General features: G+C 32.8%; 1 protein-coding gene across 4 annotated transcripts in view; it reads right to left on the bottom strand.

Annotated features, from left to right (window-relative positions):
* Nucleotides 1–19,679, bottom strand: part of ANKHD1 (ankyrin repeat and KH domain containing 1) — a 153,332-nt gene that overhangs the window by 32,523 nt on the left and 101,130 nt on the right. For all 4 annotated transcript variants that reach the window (XM_004477843.5, XM_058279788.2, XM_012519396.4 and 1 more), the window contains 5 exons: nt 18,171–18,258; nt 15,728–15,855; nt 15,383–15,529; nt 14,098–14,200; nt 5,275–6,033 (listed from right to left, as the gene is read on the bottom strand). In XM_004477843.5, the coding sequence (XP_004477900.2) occupies nt 5,275–6,033; nt 14,098–14,200; nt 15,383–15,529; nt 15,728–15,855; nt 18,171–18,258 (1,225 nt within the window). The remainder of the gene's footprint in view (nt 1–5,274; nt 6,034–14,097; nt 14,201–15,382; nt 15,530–15,727; nt 15,856–18,170; nt 18,259–19,679) is intronic.

Raw genomic sequence — 19,679 nt, 5'->3', positions numbered from 1 at the left:
TCTTAGGGTTGTGACAAATATTTCTCAAATAACAGGGAGTACATGTTTTTATATTCAGCACTTTGAAAATTTGCTAAAATAAATTAACGTTTAAAAATCAAACTATATTTTAAATGAACACTGGAACTTTATACTGGGGATTAAGAGGTGAAAACTATATTATATGTAATAATACAATATATAATTGAAATTATATCTTTTATATATTTCTTATATTTCATAAGAGATAGAGTTTGTCCTATAGAGGTGGGAATAGGACCTATCTCAGAGGGATATTATGAGTAGTCCATGAGATAATGTATATAAGGCACATGGCAAATGTTCAATAAATATAATTATCAAATATTTTGTGGGACTTTCAGTATCATTATTCACTGTATTAAAGAATAAAAACATTACTACTCACTCAAAAAAGGAAAAACTAAGGAAAAAAATCTATCATTAATAATACAGAAAAAGACAACAAAGCTTCAGTGATTGCCTTATAACTTTATATATAATCTATAACTTATAACCTTATATTTGCACCCAGACTAAAAGTCAATCAAAAACATTACAGAACTTAAAGGAAAATATAAGCATTTCAAAGGTTGGAGAATGTTTTCTCTCCAGAATTTTGATATGACAGGATCCCAATCAAGGATGCTGCTCACAAGTGTGAATGACTAAATTTAGTTATGTCACTTGTTTAAATAACTTAGTAAAATTTTAAGATGCCCAAATATGTTTCTACACATACCTCCCCACCAATATATATAACCATCTTAGCAATATAAATATCTGAGCTGTTACCATATAAACATAATTTAATTATCTAGTTACAAACAGAAATGATTATACAAGTTTTGTTTCCCCTATAAAAGAGACACAATGGAAACAAAGCTTAAAAGTGTTTTTGTCATTCAATCAATTAAAACCACTTAGTATTTTATTATACCTCTGCAAAACAGTTGATATGTTTAGAAAATAGCTCCAGAAAACAAGACACTGAAGACTGATATATATCATTTTTTTAACGGTATGACTTTAACAGTGGTTTAATTTTAACATAAACCTTTTCAAACAACCACTTTTCTAACATTATTAATTTTGCTTATCCATGTTCTATCTTTTTTGCTATTAGGAAAAGCAGATTTTTTAAAAAAACTAAATAGTTCATTAGGGAGCTGTGTCAGAGTATGCTATAAAAGACTTCTTCACAGAACTGGTTTTAAAAAATTACTTTCACGCATTTACTAGCTCTATGACCAAAATGTATACATCAGTTACTATACATTTTTGTACAATATTATCCTAGAAACATTTCTTTACTTCTTTGAAATAATGACAATTGAAACATTTTATAGAAAGTGACTTTAATAGGATTAATTACAAATGAAAAGTTATAAAAATAAAACTAAAAAGTAGCAGAATATTTAAAAGGTACATGTGGAAGGAAGGTGTAATTTAGAGAAAATTATACTGGGACTATGACACTTTCATTAATCCTAAAGCTTTTCCTACCTCTGAAATAAATGTCTCTTAAAATGATTAAGACAGACCATTACCACATAGGCCAATATATAATTCAAATAAATTTATACACTATTCTAAAATGGGATGATAGAAGAACTAAGTGATATTCTACTTGATTCTTCTTGATATTGAAGGATAGTTTTGAGGGCAATATGGAAGATAACAATAAGCCTTACTATATGAAAGCTCACTGATATTAGGTATACATAAAATATATTAAGCGAGTTTTTAGAAATTAAATTGCTCTAATGTTTAGTAATAGTAATTTTATTAAATAGTTCCATGTAGATAAAAATCATAAATAAAATTATATTAGAAGAAATTATTTAAAGACATTTTATTGTAAATCCTCTCAAAGTAAGAGAATTTCCTAATTACTTTTTTTTTAGCAGCAGAATTTAATGTAAAGCAACAGTACATACTTAAGACAGGAGTGCAGGCATGCTTGTAGGAGATGCATGAGTCACAACTTCTGAGGGTACTGTTTTATTAATGCTGGCCCTCCCCCTTCTTCCCCTTCATGTAAACTAGGACTTGTAAGTGCCAAAGTTCTCATTAGTCTGCCTTAGGCAAAAGAGGGATTAAAAACTACAACTTCTTACTGGCATCTGTATCCTAATTATTTTTTAATTCTTAAACCAACATTACCTACCACAGTGTTACTCAAAGCAAGATATTTGAATTGGTAGTTAAGAGAAAAAATTAAGGTGCCAACAACAGTAACATTGTACCAAAAGGTCACAAAACTATACACAAACTTACATGCACATCGAATCTTAATGTAAAAATCTGGCAAAATTGTTATTTAGAATTTAGAAGTCTAAGGAAATAAACGGCATCTTTTAAGATACATTCAGAATTTCAAGTTGAATCAGATGCATGCATATTACACCTAAGATTAAACCAGGCTGAACTAAGTTTGAATCTTGGCTCCACCATATACTAGCAACTTAATTTCCCCAAACCTCAGTTTTCTCAACAGAAAACAGAGATGGGAAGAGGACCTATTTTATAGGATTATTGTAAATAGCCTATGAGATAATGTATATAAAGCATTTAGCACAGAACTTGGTACAATGTAAGTATTCAATAAATGCAAATAAAATTTAGTTAATTTTTAACTTATCTTCTTTACATATTAGGAATGAGAATTTTACTGCTCAACAGTAAAAACTATTGCTTTAAATTTCCAGACCTTAGTTCTAGACATTTGAACTTTGAAAATCTGTTGCTACTATAACTTCCAGAAGTCCAACACTCACTTCCAGAAGAAAAGGACCTGAAGAACCATGCTCTAGATCAAGAGTTTATATACATTCTGTCTGGGACTATATGAAAGATGACAATATAAGACTATATACTAAAAGGCTAAGTTATATAATCAAGACCTTAATAAACTATATATATAACTGACATCATGACAAATAATCTGAAAATAGAATAAAGAAAAAGTAAGATTTTAAGATATACGATATTTTCTCCTTTATTAAATAGGAGGGAAGAGGACTAGATTTAATTTGGGTAGAATTAATTACATCTTTGGCCTGTTTTATAATTCTACCAATATATTAATATATCTTACAATTGTAGAATTAGGTTATTCATCTAATTCACTCTTGTCTAATTGCTTTCACCTTAAATGAAGAAAATAAAGAGAAATTTAACTCAATAAAATAGTAATTTTTCAATTTTAAGAGAGATAGGCCATCACTTCAACTATAAAAGTCTAATTGTTATATTTCAAAACTGATAACCTTCATAAAATGTAAATGATATTTTTCGTTTATTGAATGATTTACATCAAACCTTACTAATAAAAGCATATTGTATAATGTATGCCAACGATCACTAGACATTAATGTCTAGCACTGAAATTAAATTTTATTAGTAGTTACATTAACATTGTAATTAAAAGATGTTTTCTAAACCAATTTTTAAAATGTTTCATGTGAACTCTGACCTTCCCTGTAAGAACCACATGTAAATAGTACCATAAGGTTAATAGCTACAAGTTCCCTTTAGAGTTGTTTCTACATCTTTTTAAAACAATTCTCCTCTATTAATTTTTATTTACAAACACTCTATGCCCACTGAGCAAAACTCACTGTCCTCTATAACCTCAAATCTCCTTTCAGTCTCTGCAAATTTATTTCTATACTCTTAAAAAAAAAAAAAAAAAAAAAAAAGGTTCTAAGTTTCAACCTAACTGGATCTTGAACAGTAATGTGGGTTTCATAACTGCAAACTGAATTCTTAATTAGGAACATTATAATACTAGTTACAGAACCCTAAGTTTTAAATATATTATTCTCTAGTTACAGTTCCAATATTATCCAAAATCATACTTCACCTTTCAATCTGTTCTTTTATCTAGATTAGAAATCAGAACTATAAATTAACTATAAGTTTATTCATAATTTATGACAACAATTCTCAATATTAATGACACAAAGCTAATTTGAGTTAAGGCTATGGGTTATGACTATGGGTTGAAGAGCTGAAGAAACAAAGAAAAAAAACCCAATTACTTAAATTAACCAGAAAACATTCCTGCATGTTTATTTTCTGTGAGGCATCGAAGACATTCGTCCTCTGCACAGTGATACCCATCATATATCAGAGGTGTCTCAAAGGCCATGTTAAATTCTATAATCACTGGAAGTCACACACATGCCTAATTAAAATTTCCTGATTTAAGTAACCTTATCCCACATTTTTAAAGATTATGAAAGCTGAAGGCTCACAAAAAAAAAAAAAAAAAAAAGGAAACTAGGATAGCATAATTGGGATGGGAGGAGGGGAGGAGAATATGACAAGAGGAAACAGACAACAGTAAGGAAAAAAATGTTGCAATCAAGAGACAGAGGACTGGCCTGCCTTTGAATCTCACTCCAGCTACATCTTAGTTCTTGGTCTTCATCCACTGTCAACAGCCATTCTGGCTGCATTTCTGAACTGGGCTTTCATGGAGGTGATACATTCACCAGCCATCTTTAGGAAGGTAAATGATTAATTGCACTGTTTTCCCACTGCTGCAAGGACAATGAAAGGGAAAGTAAACTTGTGCACCTTATTTCATATCTACTTGTAACTTTTCCACAAAACAATAAACAGAACATATACTTTAAAGTTATCACGACTTTCAAAGGTTATCAGGACTTTCTCTTTTCTTTCCTTGTGTATGCGTGTATATGTGGTTTGTCTGTATGTTTTCAAGAGTTAATGCAAAAAATCTCCATTTCTAAATCATCAAGTGATAATAATTTCAATGTACTTTAATCTTCTAATCACAAATATTACAAAACATAGAACCCTTATAGTTTTTTTCTGAATATATCTTTTAACTAGAAATATTTAAATTGATCTCATAAAGTTATAAATGAAAAAGCAATGTGATTTAACATTACGATTTCCAAACATGAAAATCACCAACAGGAAAATTTCATGTATATCTTATGTAACTAAGGCCTACATACAAATTCCACTTTGAAATCTCCTACCCAAGGGTTGTTGTTTTGATACTAAAGTTCTAAAATAAAAGATAATGGCAATTTTATTTCTTTACCTTTGCAATGTAACAAAAAAGGAAGAGGGGAGAAACACACCTTTGTGTGTTAATGCAAAACATCCCAAGAAATGAGTAATTTTACAAAGACAGTTATAAAATGGAAAAGTACAAAGTCTGTTTTTGGAGGGACATATAAAGAAGTTGAGCACACATATTAAAGAGAAATATTACAGATAAATTTCTTAACCCACCTGCTATCAGGTCGTCAAGAGTGTCGGTAAGCGTCTGAGCTGGAGTTGCAACCATTAGTCCATCTGGTTCTTGAACTAACAGCCCCTGACCATGTCCAGTAATAGCAATCTGAGGCTGACCTACAATCTGCTGATTACCTGATACTTTCTCAAGTTCAAGAGAATTTGTTCCATTAGAACCTAAGTCACTGGAAAAGTTACACTGTGGAGATGATAAAGGCTGGACTGGGACAAAATTGATTTGATCTGCAGATGGTGAAGACTGTTGCTCATCATCAAAATCATTATCTTTAAACAAGATTGTGTCAACCTGAGGTAACTCTGAAAAGTGATCCTCTGGGAGACTACCATCTCCTTCCCCTTCTGGGAAGATTCCTCTATGAGAGCACTGCTGGTGTAGAAATACTGTGTCTTTCTGACCTTTGGTCTCCAAGTATTCTTTGGTAAATTGCTGCTGTGTTTTCATCTGCAACTGCCTTTCCACTTTCTGCAGTTCCTTCAGTATTTTCTTCTTCTTCTGGACTTGCTCTTCTCTGTTCTTTTTAAGTTCTTCTATCTTATCCTTGTTCAGAGGTTCACCTTGAATTAACTCCAACGACTTAAGCTGTGCTTTTTCAATGGCACTAATTCTTTGTCCCAGTTCATTCAGCTTGCCTTCGGTCTCCTCTACTATGCACTCCAAAGGCTGGTATGGGTGAAAAGGTGGCAGTAGGTCCTGATCTGCTACCTGCAGGGAACTGGACTTCTGCTTGGATGTACCTAAGCACATGAAAAATGTTTGAAAAAGTGCCATGCTAAAAACAAAAACAAAAAACAAAAACAAAAACCAAACCAAACCAAAAACTAACGAACAACAACAAAAAAAAAACCAAACAAACCAAAAACAAACCAACCAAACAAAAAAACACCAAACCAAAAATACCCAGACCCACCCTTCCCCCACACATGGGCCTCCCTCCCAAAACCATTATTGCTAATGTTGTAGAACGAATTTCCAAAGAGTCACACCAGTGTTAGGCAGACTATACTCATCTGTTTCACTGAGCAAATTATGATGCTGCCAATTCAAAATATGTGAATTTTAAAAATCTAACTTTAGGATAGAAGAGTTTTGGAAATAAAGGCAGGATCAGAGAGAAAAGGAAAACAAAGAAATAGCAAAGAATCTCAAAACTCTGCTTTTTAGATTGGATTTTTCAAAGACAATCAAATCTAAAGCAACATCAAAATAATATTGAAGATATCATTAATGTTAGCTTAGCTGCCCATTTAGAACAATTGTTCTTTTAGCAATATTAAATGTACAAGTAAAGTTTACTACAAGAGACTAACTTGTAGATCAGAGTAAGGAAAAGTGCTTTTCAAGTTGTCAAAATATTTCTTTTTTTTTATATTAAAACATAAGGTGATATCACAATGTTTTTCAAAACATATCTTTCTAAAATACTCAAGTTTTTAACACTTTTGTGCTGAAACACTCTATTAGACTTAAATCACAAAGGACAGTTATTTTGAGTTTAAATAAAACCTTCAAATGAAGGTCAATCTATAAGAGAAATAATGAATGTTACCTAAGACAAAACCAGACTTCCCATAAAGGATTACTCAGATTGATAGTGTATGTTTAAAAAAGTAAATGTACTTAATTTTAAGGTTTGAATCGCACTTAAGATACTTCCTTTTATTTCCCTCATGACAAACCAGCTGAAAAATAATTACTAACATTAACAATTCTAACATATGGACACAAAATGGAGAAAATATACTTTTTAATATGCAATAACTACTGTGAGGCAAATTTAAGGTTTAATCTTATTTAGGTGGAACTGGAACTGTTCAGGAATAAAAAGGAACTACTGATAATGCTGCAACATGGGTGAACCATTAAAAAATTATACTAAGTGAAAGAAGCCACACACAAAGTCCACATATGTACGATTCCATTTATGTCAAATATATGGTGAAAAGACAAATCTATAGACAGAAAGGAGAATAGTGACTGGGGCTGTAAGGGTTGGAATAAGCATTGGCTGCAGACAGGCTTGAGGGACTTTTATGGGATGATGGAAGTGTTTTATCACTGGACAGCAGCAATGGTTACACGACTCCGTAAATTTAACAAAATTCATCGAATTGTATACTTAAAATGGGTGATTATTATGGTGTGTAAATTAACAATAAGGTTGTTTTTTTAAAAAATAAAGAACTGGGTAAAATATGGTTGGCTGTTCTTTTGAGTTGGAGTCAACATATACGAATACCATAGCAAATTAATGAATTTTAAAAATAAGAGTATTTAATACATTAAAAATGATATCAAGTCCAAAAGAAAATCAAAGTCACCCATTAGATGTTAAAACACTCTGAATCCTAAGAGAATGACAAAAACACTAAAGAAAAAAAAATCTGAGATTCAACTGTTTTTTTTTTGTTGTTGTTAGAATAAGGAGATCTCAAATCTGCAGGTAACTTAAAAATCTGTCACGTGTTATTACTGAAAATGTACCCCTAGACACCGTCTTTAACAAGGTCAGGAGCCCACTGCTCCACTATCACTGCAATCACTTTAGGAGGCTTAATTATTTCTTTAAGTAAACTGCAGCAAAATGTATTATCTATATTCAATTTTATATTTCTATCTGAGCAAAGTGGTGGGGAAAGATTATTATTTCAGAGCAAAACTATTAGATTTTTTAGGTAATTTTATGACTACTTCCATAAGATTATTTAGGGGTCCATGGTTTAATAATTGTTCAAAGTGCCTAATAACAATAAATGGGTAAGAAGAGAGGTAATTGCCACAAGTAGCTGTGTACAAATCCACTAGCATGGCAGAAATTTTCAGTTGTGTAACAAATTCAATGATATCAGAAGAGTAAATTTAGAAATTTTGCAAAGACTGAATGATCCTTTAAACATTAATTTCAAATCACCTTGTGTAGATACTACATAATTTGTATTTAAGATGAAGAAAAACTAGGTAAGTCACTGTTGAACTGACCAGACAGGACATTAGCAGATTTAAAATCTTTATAAATAGTACGATGACCCAAAATAAGACTAGAATTTTGACAAAAGTAACAGATAGGAAAGGCCTTCTCTATCTTGTTAACAAATAAAATGCAAGAAACTAAGAGCACACCAGATGACTGCAAATAACTTAACTGAGACTACAAGCCCAGACTATACATAGCATGAAAAACAGGATGGTGAAAGTAAAGTACAAAAAAACTTTTCTTCCCCAAACAGCCAATGGATGAGTGTCTGTAACCATGGAGTTACTGGGATTGTGCCTAGATACACATCAAAGCATTAACACAAACTATAACATCAAGAATAGAACAGGTTGGCAAAAAACAGATAAGGCCACCTAAAGCTGACGGAACACCCTAAAGTTGGGGGAATTAAATAAAGAATGTGACAAGGATCCTTTTACCAAAAAATTTTTCAATAGGTAGGCAGTATATCACAGGATGCCAGAGGGAAAAAAAGTTTCCATCTCTTTCAAACATTTCCCTGCTGTCAAGTACAAACAAATTTATTCATCAATATCACTGAGTTACACCATAAAGTAACTATTTAGGAATATAGGTAAAGTTATCATTTCATCTTTTGTGGTTCTGTTTCAATTCTACTTCTTCACTTTTCACTTTTCTTCCAGTAAAAAAAAACAAAAACTAAAAAAAGTATGCCTTAGAAATCAAGATGTAGAGACATTTTAGAACAATGGTCTCTATTTTTTATGGGTAGTAAGTGAATGAGGTGGACATATATTTGCCAAATATTTAGTTTACTATCAAAATGATTTTAATCCTATCAATCATTTTTGTCTAAATAATTAGTGTCTAAAATAATTAGTGCTCTGTGCAACAGAAAAATAATGGTCAAAGGAAAAAACATGGAATACAAATATATCTAGATTTGATTTCATATTCCTTTATTTGTTTTTTTTGCAATACCCATGCTTTCTTTCATCATCATATAGTATTCTACTAGAATGTTTTCCCGCAATACAACCTGCTGGGTTTTAAACAGAATAAAAGTTGTGTCCTAGATTTCTATATAAAATATTTCTTAGTGTCATCATAGCAAAAAATGAAAGCCAGTGTCCTACAATTGTCTCATTTTTTTATGTCTAAATAGTTGTTTCAAAATTTCCTAAAGAAACAGGGCATGTTATACGCCTTTAACACAGCAATCTCTTAACAAAAGGTCTACCCTTAACTAAGAGTACACGCTAACACAGATTAATTCAACCTTCTTCTCTTTACTGTAAGCATAATTACGTAATAGAAAGCCACTAAACTAGAGAATAGAAGTAGTAAAATTTCCAAAGGAACACTCAGTTTCATTCACTGTACATGTAATTCTTTATAAAATTTTAACGATTTGATATAAAAATGTGAGAAATTTTCACATCACCTACTTCAATAAACAATTCTGGAATATAAAGCAGAATGTTAATTTGTTTCTTACTTAATACTTATCCTTTCCATCTCTTTGCCAGCATTCTGGAATACTACTTTTAATTTATTTTTTAAACATTTAAAAAAAAAAGATTTATTTAACTCTCCGCCCACGCCCTCATTGTTTGTGTTCCCTGTCTGCTCTCTGTGTCTGTTCATTGTGTGCTCACTGTGTCACATCTGCTGGTCTTCTTTAGGAGGCACCAGAACTGAACCCAGGACCTCCCATGTGGGAGGCAGGTACCCAACTGCTCGAGCCACATCTATTCCCTTAAACATCATCTTTAAACACATTATCTCTCTTCTTAAAAACTCCTATTAAATTTATCTTATTTAATTTTCTTCTGCCTTCAGGATAATCTATATTCTTAGCCTAAAATTCATTACTTTATTCAATAAATATTTGAACAACTGGTACAACCAAGGCATAGAGGACCATACAAAGATGAGCAATATAAACTCTGCCCTTGAGGAGCTCACAATCTAAAAGGGAATATAAATTGTGTATAAATCTAAATATAAGGATAAAGCAAGCGTTGGCAGGTATGAAAGTGGGAAGTGGGGTGGGCAGATGTAGGAAACTTTATGCATTGCTGGTGGGGGTGTAAACTGCTGAAACCATTTCGGAGAACAAATTTGTAGCACTTGGTCAGATAAACATTTTGTTTTCCTGTGACAGGTAATTCTGCTCCTGGGTATATCTCAAATAAATTCTCACACAGGTCCATCAGGGGGCATTTTCATCACAACAGTGTGATGGTGAAAAATTAGAGGAAATTTGGGTATCCGTCACTGGGAAAAAGGACGGGTTAAATTCAGGGTGAAGTATGTGCTGCAAGTAGAAACAATCTAAAGGTAGACAATAGATCTTAAAAAGCGTTGAGTGAAAAAAGTAAAAATCAAAAACAAAACCAAAACCAATATGGGACATACAACACAATATTTATGTAAATTAAAATACACACAAAGTAATATACTTTTTATAAGAACATGTATAAACAAAAGATATTCATATCAAACACAGAATGACTATCTATGGGGAAAGAAGGGGAATGGGGGGAAACGGACTTTGGCCCAGTGGTTAGGGCGTCCGTCTACCACATGGGAGGTCCAGGGTTCAAGCCCCGGGCCTCCTTGACCCGTGTGGAGCTGGCCCATGCGCAGTGCTGATGCGCGCAAGGAGTGCCCTGCTACACAGGGGTGTCCCCCGCGTAGGGGAGCCCCACGCGCAAGGAGTGCACCCGTAAGGAGAGCCGCCCAGCGCGAAGGAGGGAGCAGCCTGCCGAGGAATGGCACCGCCCACACTTCCCGTGCCGCTGACGACAACAGAAGCGGACAAAGAAACAAGACGCAGCAAAAAGACACAGAAAACAGACAACCGGGGGAGGGGAGGGGAATTAAATAAATAAAAATAAATCTTTAAAAAAAAAAAAAAAAAGAAGGGGAATGGGAAGAGGGATAAAAGGGAATAAATAAACATGATGACAAAGGAACTGAGTATGATTAAGTTAACCCTCTACAAGAGGTCCAAAGGAGGGAATGGGTCAGGAGCCACAAACAGCTAGAAAGAAGGTCCAATAAAGTGCTGTGGAAGTTCACAGAAAAGCAATTACCCCTCAAGAGGGCTTGAGGTATGCACAAAAGATGTGTTTTGCTTGTCCTGACATTTTAATACTCTGCAGGAGTTTAGTTCAAAGTTGTAAAACCTACAGAATAAAAATGGATCTTCTCTTTTAGAATCTCTTTAAAAATGATAAGTTAGATGACACAAGTGTCTTCAATCAATGAATTTATGCACAAAACTGATTTTAGAAAGACAAGGGGTTTACATCTGAATATTTATAACTATAGTTAATAAAGCTAAATAGTGGTAGAAAACAGAGCGTGTCACTTTCATTTAGTTTTACATTTTTAAATAAACATGGTTCTGAGGTCTCTATCAGATGCCACATATAATCTCTAATCCATGAAAACCAATAATGGACAAGTGAGATTAGTTACCTAAATCAGGAAGATATGGAATATATGGATCAAAATGGAAGGAGCCTGGACAAAACCATCTGCTTTTAGTGGGCATAAAAGAAAAGAATACTTGAGGAGGATATATATCAAACACCCAGGTAAGATTTAAAGGCATGAATACATTTTAAAAGGATACAGATTAAAATAGCAAGATTTATGAAAAATAGACATTTAGGAGTAAAATGTTAAGAACTTGAAAGGATGACTGCTAGGTAAGGAAAAGAAGAGTCCTAGAGAATAAGAACCCTTCCTCCATTCCTAATCACATATACAACACAGAATATATGGAATTAGAAGAAACAAAAACAAAGGGTCATACAGAAATTTCATCACTCAAAGGAGCTTCTCCAGAGATATAAGTAGATGGCTTAAGGAGAAAAAGCAGCTTTAAAGAGAAAAAAGTAGTAATATATCTTCAGTCTTTCAAGATAGTTTTTTCTATCCATCCCAGTGATTCAGCCTATACTTTCAAATTACCAACAAGTTTTTTCTAAATCATGGTGATAGAATATTCTATGATATACAAGGTTTATAATAACATGACATCTTAACACAATGCATTATCAAAGTCTGACAGTGCCCAGGCAACTATTAGGTTGGCAAGGCCACCTGGTAGCTAAAAATAGCAAGTGCCCAAAAGTTTAGATACAAGTGTTAACCTCCACTAATAATTTAGTAAAATGAAAGAATCCTTAAAAGTTTAGTTCAATTTATACTATTCACTAAGCAATAAAACACTGAAGTGTAGAAAATAAGTAGAGATTCTGTATATGTAGGTATTTCAGTTTACAAAAACGATTACTCACCTGTGTATTAAGTTAAAAATAATTACCTAAATATTTCAGTTTATTTACATATTAAATCTATATTTAAAATGTTTTAAATTTCTATCTGCACATACTCCATGTCCTTCCTAGCTTATTTCTTAGTTATTCTGTGATGCTGTGTTATTAATAATTTTTTTACATGATTGTTTTATAGAGTACCAAATGTCCCTAGCCAAAGTTATGACAGTCTTCTAAAGGGTTTAGCCAGACAACAACAACAAAACCTGACAAAAACACAGGCATTTAAATTTAAATATTTTCCTAACGGTTATCAGCTAGTTATGATTCTCAGATTCCTTAACAAGCAAATGTTTAATTTGCTTTTTAAATTAAGATTTAAAATGGCAGTCTTCATTTTCTGAAAAGTATCCAATGGAAAACAATTAGAATTAGCTTAAGTCAGAGAGACTACAGATATTTCATCTCTGAAATTAAGAGTTTAGAAATTGGGGAGTAGATAATTGTTCAAGCAGTAGAGAGTCTGTTTCCCACATGGAAGGTCCTGGGTTCAGTTCCTGGTGCCTCTTAGAAAAACAACAAAAATGAACAACAAGCAAAACAAATGAGAAAACCAACTCAGGGAGCCAATATTATCTATTTTTCTTTTTTTTTTTTTCAGGACTCATAAATGACAACTATGTGTGATTATTAAGTGGAAGTACTTTAGATCTACAAATGAAAAGATAGCAGAAAAATATCATAGCTCATAAACTTGAGTCCTTTAAATAGTATCTATTCCCTCTTAATAGTCACTAGGATATATTTATATATACATTTGATTGTTATCTGTCCAAGTTCACATATTAACAGATGTTAACCCACTATACTTAGCATTGTATGAAAGAAATTAAATGTAATTTTAAACACTTCTCACTCACTGAATTGAATAAATTCTAAGACTTAAACGGAAAGCAAACACATTTTCCTTCCTCATATTATACTACTGTTTAACTAAATAAACAATAATAAATGGAAAATGATAAATTTTTGCTGCTTTAATATTATCAAGAATTTGGTTTGCTTCTTACATACTTTATCTGTACCACATGAAAAATACATCTGGTAGTGGTTTTTGTTGTTGTTGTTGTTTTTAGGGACCAGGGACTGGGGATTGAATCCAGGACCTTGTATGTGGGAAGCCAGCACTCAACCACTGAGGAACATCAGCTTCCCTGAATTGGTTTTATCATCTATTTTGCTTTTTGTTTTTTTCAGGAGGCACCGGGAACCAAACCTGGGATTTCCCATGTGGGAAGCAGGTGCTCCCCTGCTTGAGTCACATCTGCTCCCTTTGGTAGTGTTTTAACAGAAAAACAAGGGGTCATTTTTTCTAGTACTTGTGTGTCTTTCTATTTTAAATAGTCTTTAAGACTATCTTTATTTGTCAAAGTTACCTACCTTGGTCAACCATGGGAATACAGTAACTATATACCATTAAACTTATAGCATTGTTTTGAATTTATCAATTAGGTGACAAAATACCCATGTTAAGGAAAATAATAACTAACCTTTTTGTACTCCTAAGATGGCAGGAGAATTCTCCTGCAAAGTTCTGTCAGGTTCCTGAGGAGGTACAACCATGGCAAGTGTATGCATTGGTACACGTGGAACCTAAAAAGTCAACTCAGAAAAAAATCATCTCAGACCAAGAATAAAACAAAGGCTTATAAATGAAACAGAGGCTGTTTTAGATTTTCTTCATATATACAAATTCACATTTTTATCTCTTAAAAAAAAAAAAAAAAAAAAAGCCTTCAGCAAGGAATGATTTCTAAAAATACTGACCAGGCAAATCTGGGCAATCTAGAAATATTCAATGATTTAAACTAAAAGAAACAAACATTACTCTTTTCCTAACAAGAAAGCCTGGCTGGTTTCATTACAGCTAGGAGTACAAGTCACATACTCACTGGCCAACTTACTCTTGCTCAAATTCTACATGGGTTAAAAACAAAACAAAACATGTCCTCCCATGGCCCACTGGGTGGAACGTGGGAGAGTGTGGGCTATGATGTGGACCACTGACCGTGAGGTGCAGCGGTGCTCAGAGATGTATTCACCAAATGCAATGAATGTCTCATGATGATGGAGGAAATTGTTATGGGGGGAGGAGTGGGATGAGGAGGGTGGGGGGTATATGGGACCTCATATTTTTTTAATGTAATATTAAAAAAATAAAGACAAAACAAAACAAAAAACAACCCAGCATATTTCCTGAATGGGGGTATTTTAGCAGTTCTCAGATTACCGATGTAGAAAAGAATTCAGAATTTCATTGAACTTAGTAAGTTATCTATATTCTTGCTGTAATTTTAGGTAGGTTTAAAAGTTACTTTAATGTATTTTTGATGCATATATCCTAGTTAGCCACATGTTCCTGACTGGCAGAAGTAGCTAGCTAATACTAAGATAATTAATACTGTCTTGCATGTTATTAAGGAAAAGGTATGCCACCTGGGTTAAGGGGAAAAGCTTTCTCTTGCTTTTAGATTATGCCGGTGTATCTATTAAAAAACAAATCCAAAACCCTAAAGACCAAGTTGCAATAATATAACGACTTGGAAAATTTATTTGATATTAAGTGGTTTTTAAAAACAACTATTTTCAGTAAATAAGACAATAAAAAGATTTCCATATCCCTTCAAAAGAATTCTTAAAAGAATTTAGGATGCTTTATCTCAATGCATAACAGAAAAGAGAAACAAACCCATTTTGCTTAAAACTAATTTAAATAAAAGCTCCCAGTCAATTTGAAGAATATATTTACAAGTAGTTAGTTCCATTTTCCTTTACCTGAGATTGATCTTGAGAAGAAGGTGGGGTGAGCTGAGACATGTCTGTGGTAGGAACTGACAGAACATTGTTTGGATAGTCCAATAGATAAGAAACAACATTGGTATGGCCACCCTTTGCAGCTTCAATGAGCATTGTTGAGCCATCCTGAAAATTAAGTGACACCATAATTAATTCTTTGTAAATTTTTTCGTATCCTATTTTTATGCACATTTGGTTTTTTCCCCCACCAGTGATTCTATTTTTTAAATATCAATATTACAAGTTACTCCATTAACACAAAATAAAATACTATGCTTTGCACATTTAGTTTCTTAAAGCAACTCATATATATAAGTAGAATACCTTGAGTCGATGAGTAGGGTCGGCCCCATGAGCCAAGAGTAGCTCAACAACTGCCAGATGGCCTCCTGCACATGCCAGTGACACTACTGTGTGATCATTATTTGCTGTAGCCCTATTCACATTTGCACCTTGAAAGAAAAGTAAACTGATCTCAGTGAAGGTTGAAATCAGATCAGCTCACAGACAATATCACTTAAAATTTTCTTTGAAGTATAACAGATACAAAAGAGTGCACGCATTATAAGTGTATAGCTTGAAAATTTTTCACAAAGCAAACACACCTGTGTAACCAGCACCCAGATCAAGAAACAGAACATCCGCATCCCAGAAACCCCACCTTGTGCCCCATTTCAGTCACTACCCAATGTCCCCCCCCAAGAATAACTACTATCCTGACTTCCAAACTGGTTTTAGTTTTTAAACTTTATATGAATGGAATCATACAGTGTACTCTTTTGTGTCTGGCTTCTTTCGCTCAAAATTATATTTGTGAGTTTCATCCACATTGTTGTGCGTAGTTGTAGTTCGTTCATTCAATTATCACTTTTAAAATGGAAAATCTAGAAGACTAAGATTAATAAATACATACAGGTTAACATAAGCATCAAAGTAATAGCAATGTAAGTCCATTTTTAATCTATTTCTAGAAAGTGGCAATATAGCCAGGTCTCAAAGTAGAGAAAACAGATTTTTGAAACAATATTTAAAAGCTATATAATTCTTTATATTGTGTATTTTGAGAGTCAGAGGTACCAAATATCATTGATTGTATTCTTTGGATGAATTGTATGCTTTATTAGTATGTATCGATAAAACTGATTTGTTAATCAAAAACGAGTCAGGGACCTGGATATGGAGAGAAGACAAGATTATCCAAATACCTTATCTGAAAGGCTATTTAGTAAGTTGTTCAATAGCTTTGTATATTATGCTCTGAAGAAAGTCTATATGCAAAATCTTTTCTTAGCCTCTTCTTTGATAAATTATTACTTTTGACCCCTGGAAAAAGAACTGGCTTTTAGTTCAACTACTATAGATCTATTTTATATGAGACAAATATGCAGGTGTTAGTACTATTATTTATTAAATTTTAAATATATCCAGGTGAACCTAATTCTAACTTGTATAAAAGTACCTTCTGGGAGAGGAAAGACACACCAGTGAACATCCTGACATTAGTAACATGAGATTATTATTATCATTATTTTTTAAGAAGTACTAGAGGTTGAATTCAGGACCTTGTACAGGGGAAGAAGGCATTCAACCACTGAGCTACCTCCACTCCACAATGACAGTTAGTTTTGTTTGTTTGGTTTCATTAAGATGTACCAGGGATGAAAACTGGAACCTTGTACATGGGAAGCAGGTGCTCAACCACTTGAGCTACACCTGCTCCCTGAGATTATTTTTTAAGTTGTTAATAAATTTAGATGGCAGGATTATTTAGTAATTACTACTACCAGGAAAGGCTACAATTAATGTGTTCTTATTTCTGACAAGCCTGATAACATACTTAGCAGGACTGTTGTTGGGTGCAATTAGGTATCCTCTTCAGTACAGAAGCACACAAGAACTCTAAAATTTACTCATTCATTTATTGCTTCTCTGTTGTTGAGATAGTTTTGATAGAACATTATGTAAAGATATGCCTTACTTGGCAACAAAAATGTGAACATAAACCTATTAACAATTTTATATAATTAAGGAAGAAAATAAGTATATTTAAGTGATAAGATCTTATACTGCATTTTTAATGTTACAAAATTCCAGAATTCTACTGAATTATAGGTATGAAATTTTCTTTTAAGAACATGATACCACCTGAGTGGGTCTTCCTTTCAGGAATACCATCTTACCTCAGGACCTTCTATACTAGAGTACCTCTAATAATATACGAAGAGTAAGGCTGAACCAAAGGGAGTTGCTTATATTACTGTTTGTAATATAAACCAACTCTTCATCATTTGAACTTTTTTGCCTAACAAAATTCTAATAGAACCTCTATTAAAGAGTCAGTAGAGAAACATACAATTAATAAATACCATTTACACTTGTATATTCAGTTAATTCAATTGCACCACAAAAAGTACCAAAGTAGCAAAATTTTTCCCTGTCCCCACCCCCATTCCTAGTAGAACTGCCTTATCATTAAATGTTGACGATATATAGCTATCTACTGAAGTACAGCTTGACATTTTACATTTGGCCTTTTCAAACTTGGGAAAGCAACCATATGCTGTTTGGTTGATGAAAACTTAAAACTAATAAAGAAAATTCCCAGTAAGTACCTTATGAACTCTGTGTTTACTAAACAAAATACAGAAAAAAAATTATAATATTTGTACTGGAGGATAAATAGTCTTAATATGAATTGCAACAATTCAGGAAATTTTTCATCCAGAAATTGTAGCCTCTTGGAAACCATTAGTTGTATTTTCTTTACCTTTGCTAATAAGAAACTGCACAGTGCACAAATGACCAGCTCTTGCAGCTTTCATCAAAGGTGTTCTCCCACCTTCAGATTCATGCTCCTATTAAAGAAACAGAATTAATAATCTGTCAGTGCCAATTCATTAACCATTTTAAGCACTTAGCAAATGATATGAGAAATAATAAGGATTTAATACTTACTCAATATAACCACTTATACCACCTACCTCAATTCCTCCAAGATACAGGATTTGTTATCAGTCCACACTACTAGATGATCTAACTTTTTAAGGGCAACTCATTTTTACATCCAAACAAAACCACTGAAGACAAAATCAATGCTTAGTTTGGTCCCCTAAGAGAAACAACTTCATTTTTCTAATTCTAAGGTAAAAAGATATTTTCTTAACTATTCATCTGAACTTAGAAAATGGAACTTTAGTCTTGTGAGGTAATTAGGAGGATCTTGATCTTATGGTATCGGGAGCCAATAACAACTCTATCATATGACATAAACCAAACCCTGAAGAAAACCACTATGGTATATTATGAGCAAAGGGAAAATGAAAAAGAAAAACATGCCAATAGGCAGATTTTTTTTAAAGAGAAGAAATTAAATCTTTATCAGTCAATGTCAAAAGCAGCAGTCTTTAATAGCCGAAACATTATTCTCTCTAGGAATTTTGCCAAATGATAGAACAAATGATAAAATAGCTTCCATCCATGGTTTATAGCAGATACCCCTTAAAAGATTTTGCTTGTTATGGTAAGTAGTACTGTCAAGAGAATTGTGAACTCTTATTACATTTATCTAAATACTAAAACATTGATACACTGCTTCTATGAAAAGTTCTCTCACCTATACTTTCTTTATGTATGCAAACATTAATTTCTGCTGCTCTGGTCCTCTTTTTTCACTAAGAAAAACTGATAAAAAATAGGAATTAATTAAGGTTTTATTTCAGCTCTATTCTTCTAATAAACTCAGAAACTCCTTAAGCTACCACACTGTCAACTTAAAAACAGAAGCTCTGCCAATAGAATGCAGTTTCGTTTGTTTACATAACTATATCACCTGATCTATAACTCAGGCAAACTAACAATGAGAAATAAAAGTAGAATGTCAATCCAAAGGAAACTTTACAGTGTACTGCAGTGACAGCAATTCTAGTCTAAAAGAGGTTGTTTTTGTTTTAAATCTTTATAGTGTAGTTTCTATCCTCAATTGCCTATAAAAATATTTTATGTTTTGACTTTTCTAATTGTTATGGTGCTTTGTATAGATAACGATCTATTAATTCTAAGTTATTGAAGAATAACTTTAAATAATGTAAACTGAATAATGCCAAAATAATTTGGCTTTAAAATGGATTTTGAACTTATACTCAAATGTAGGTATATCTAACATTCGGGCAACTGACTTCAAACAAACCTGAATATTCACTATGAAACTCTTACTCAGAAAGCCTCAGAAAGTTGCTTGTCCAGTTTTAGTGCTCCACTTATTTCAGAATCATCATTA

Source organism: Dasypus novemcinctus, chromosome 2, assembly GCF_030445035.2.
Source record: "Dasypus novemcinctus isolate mDasNov1 chromosome 2, mDasNov1.1.hap2, whole genome shotgun sequence".
NCBI classification, from domain to species: Eukaryota; Metazoa; Chordata; class Mammalia; order Cingulata; family Dasypodidae; genus Dasypus; species Dasypus novemcinctus.
The sequence above is the reverse complement of the archived record's forward strand: the minus strand, read 5'-3'. Positions and strand labels throughout refer to the sequence as shown.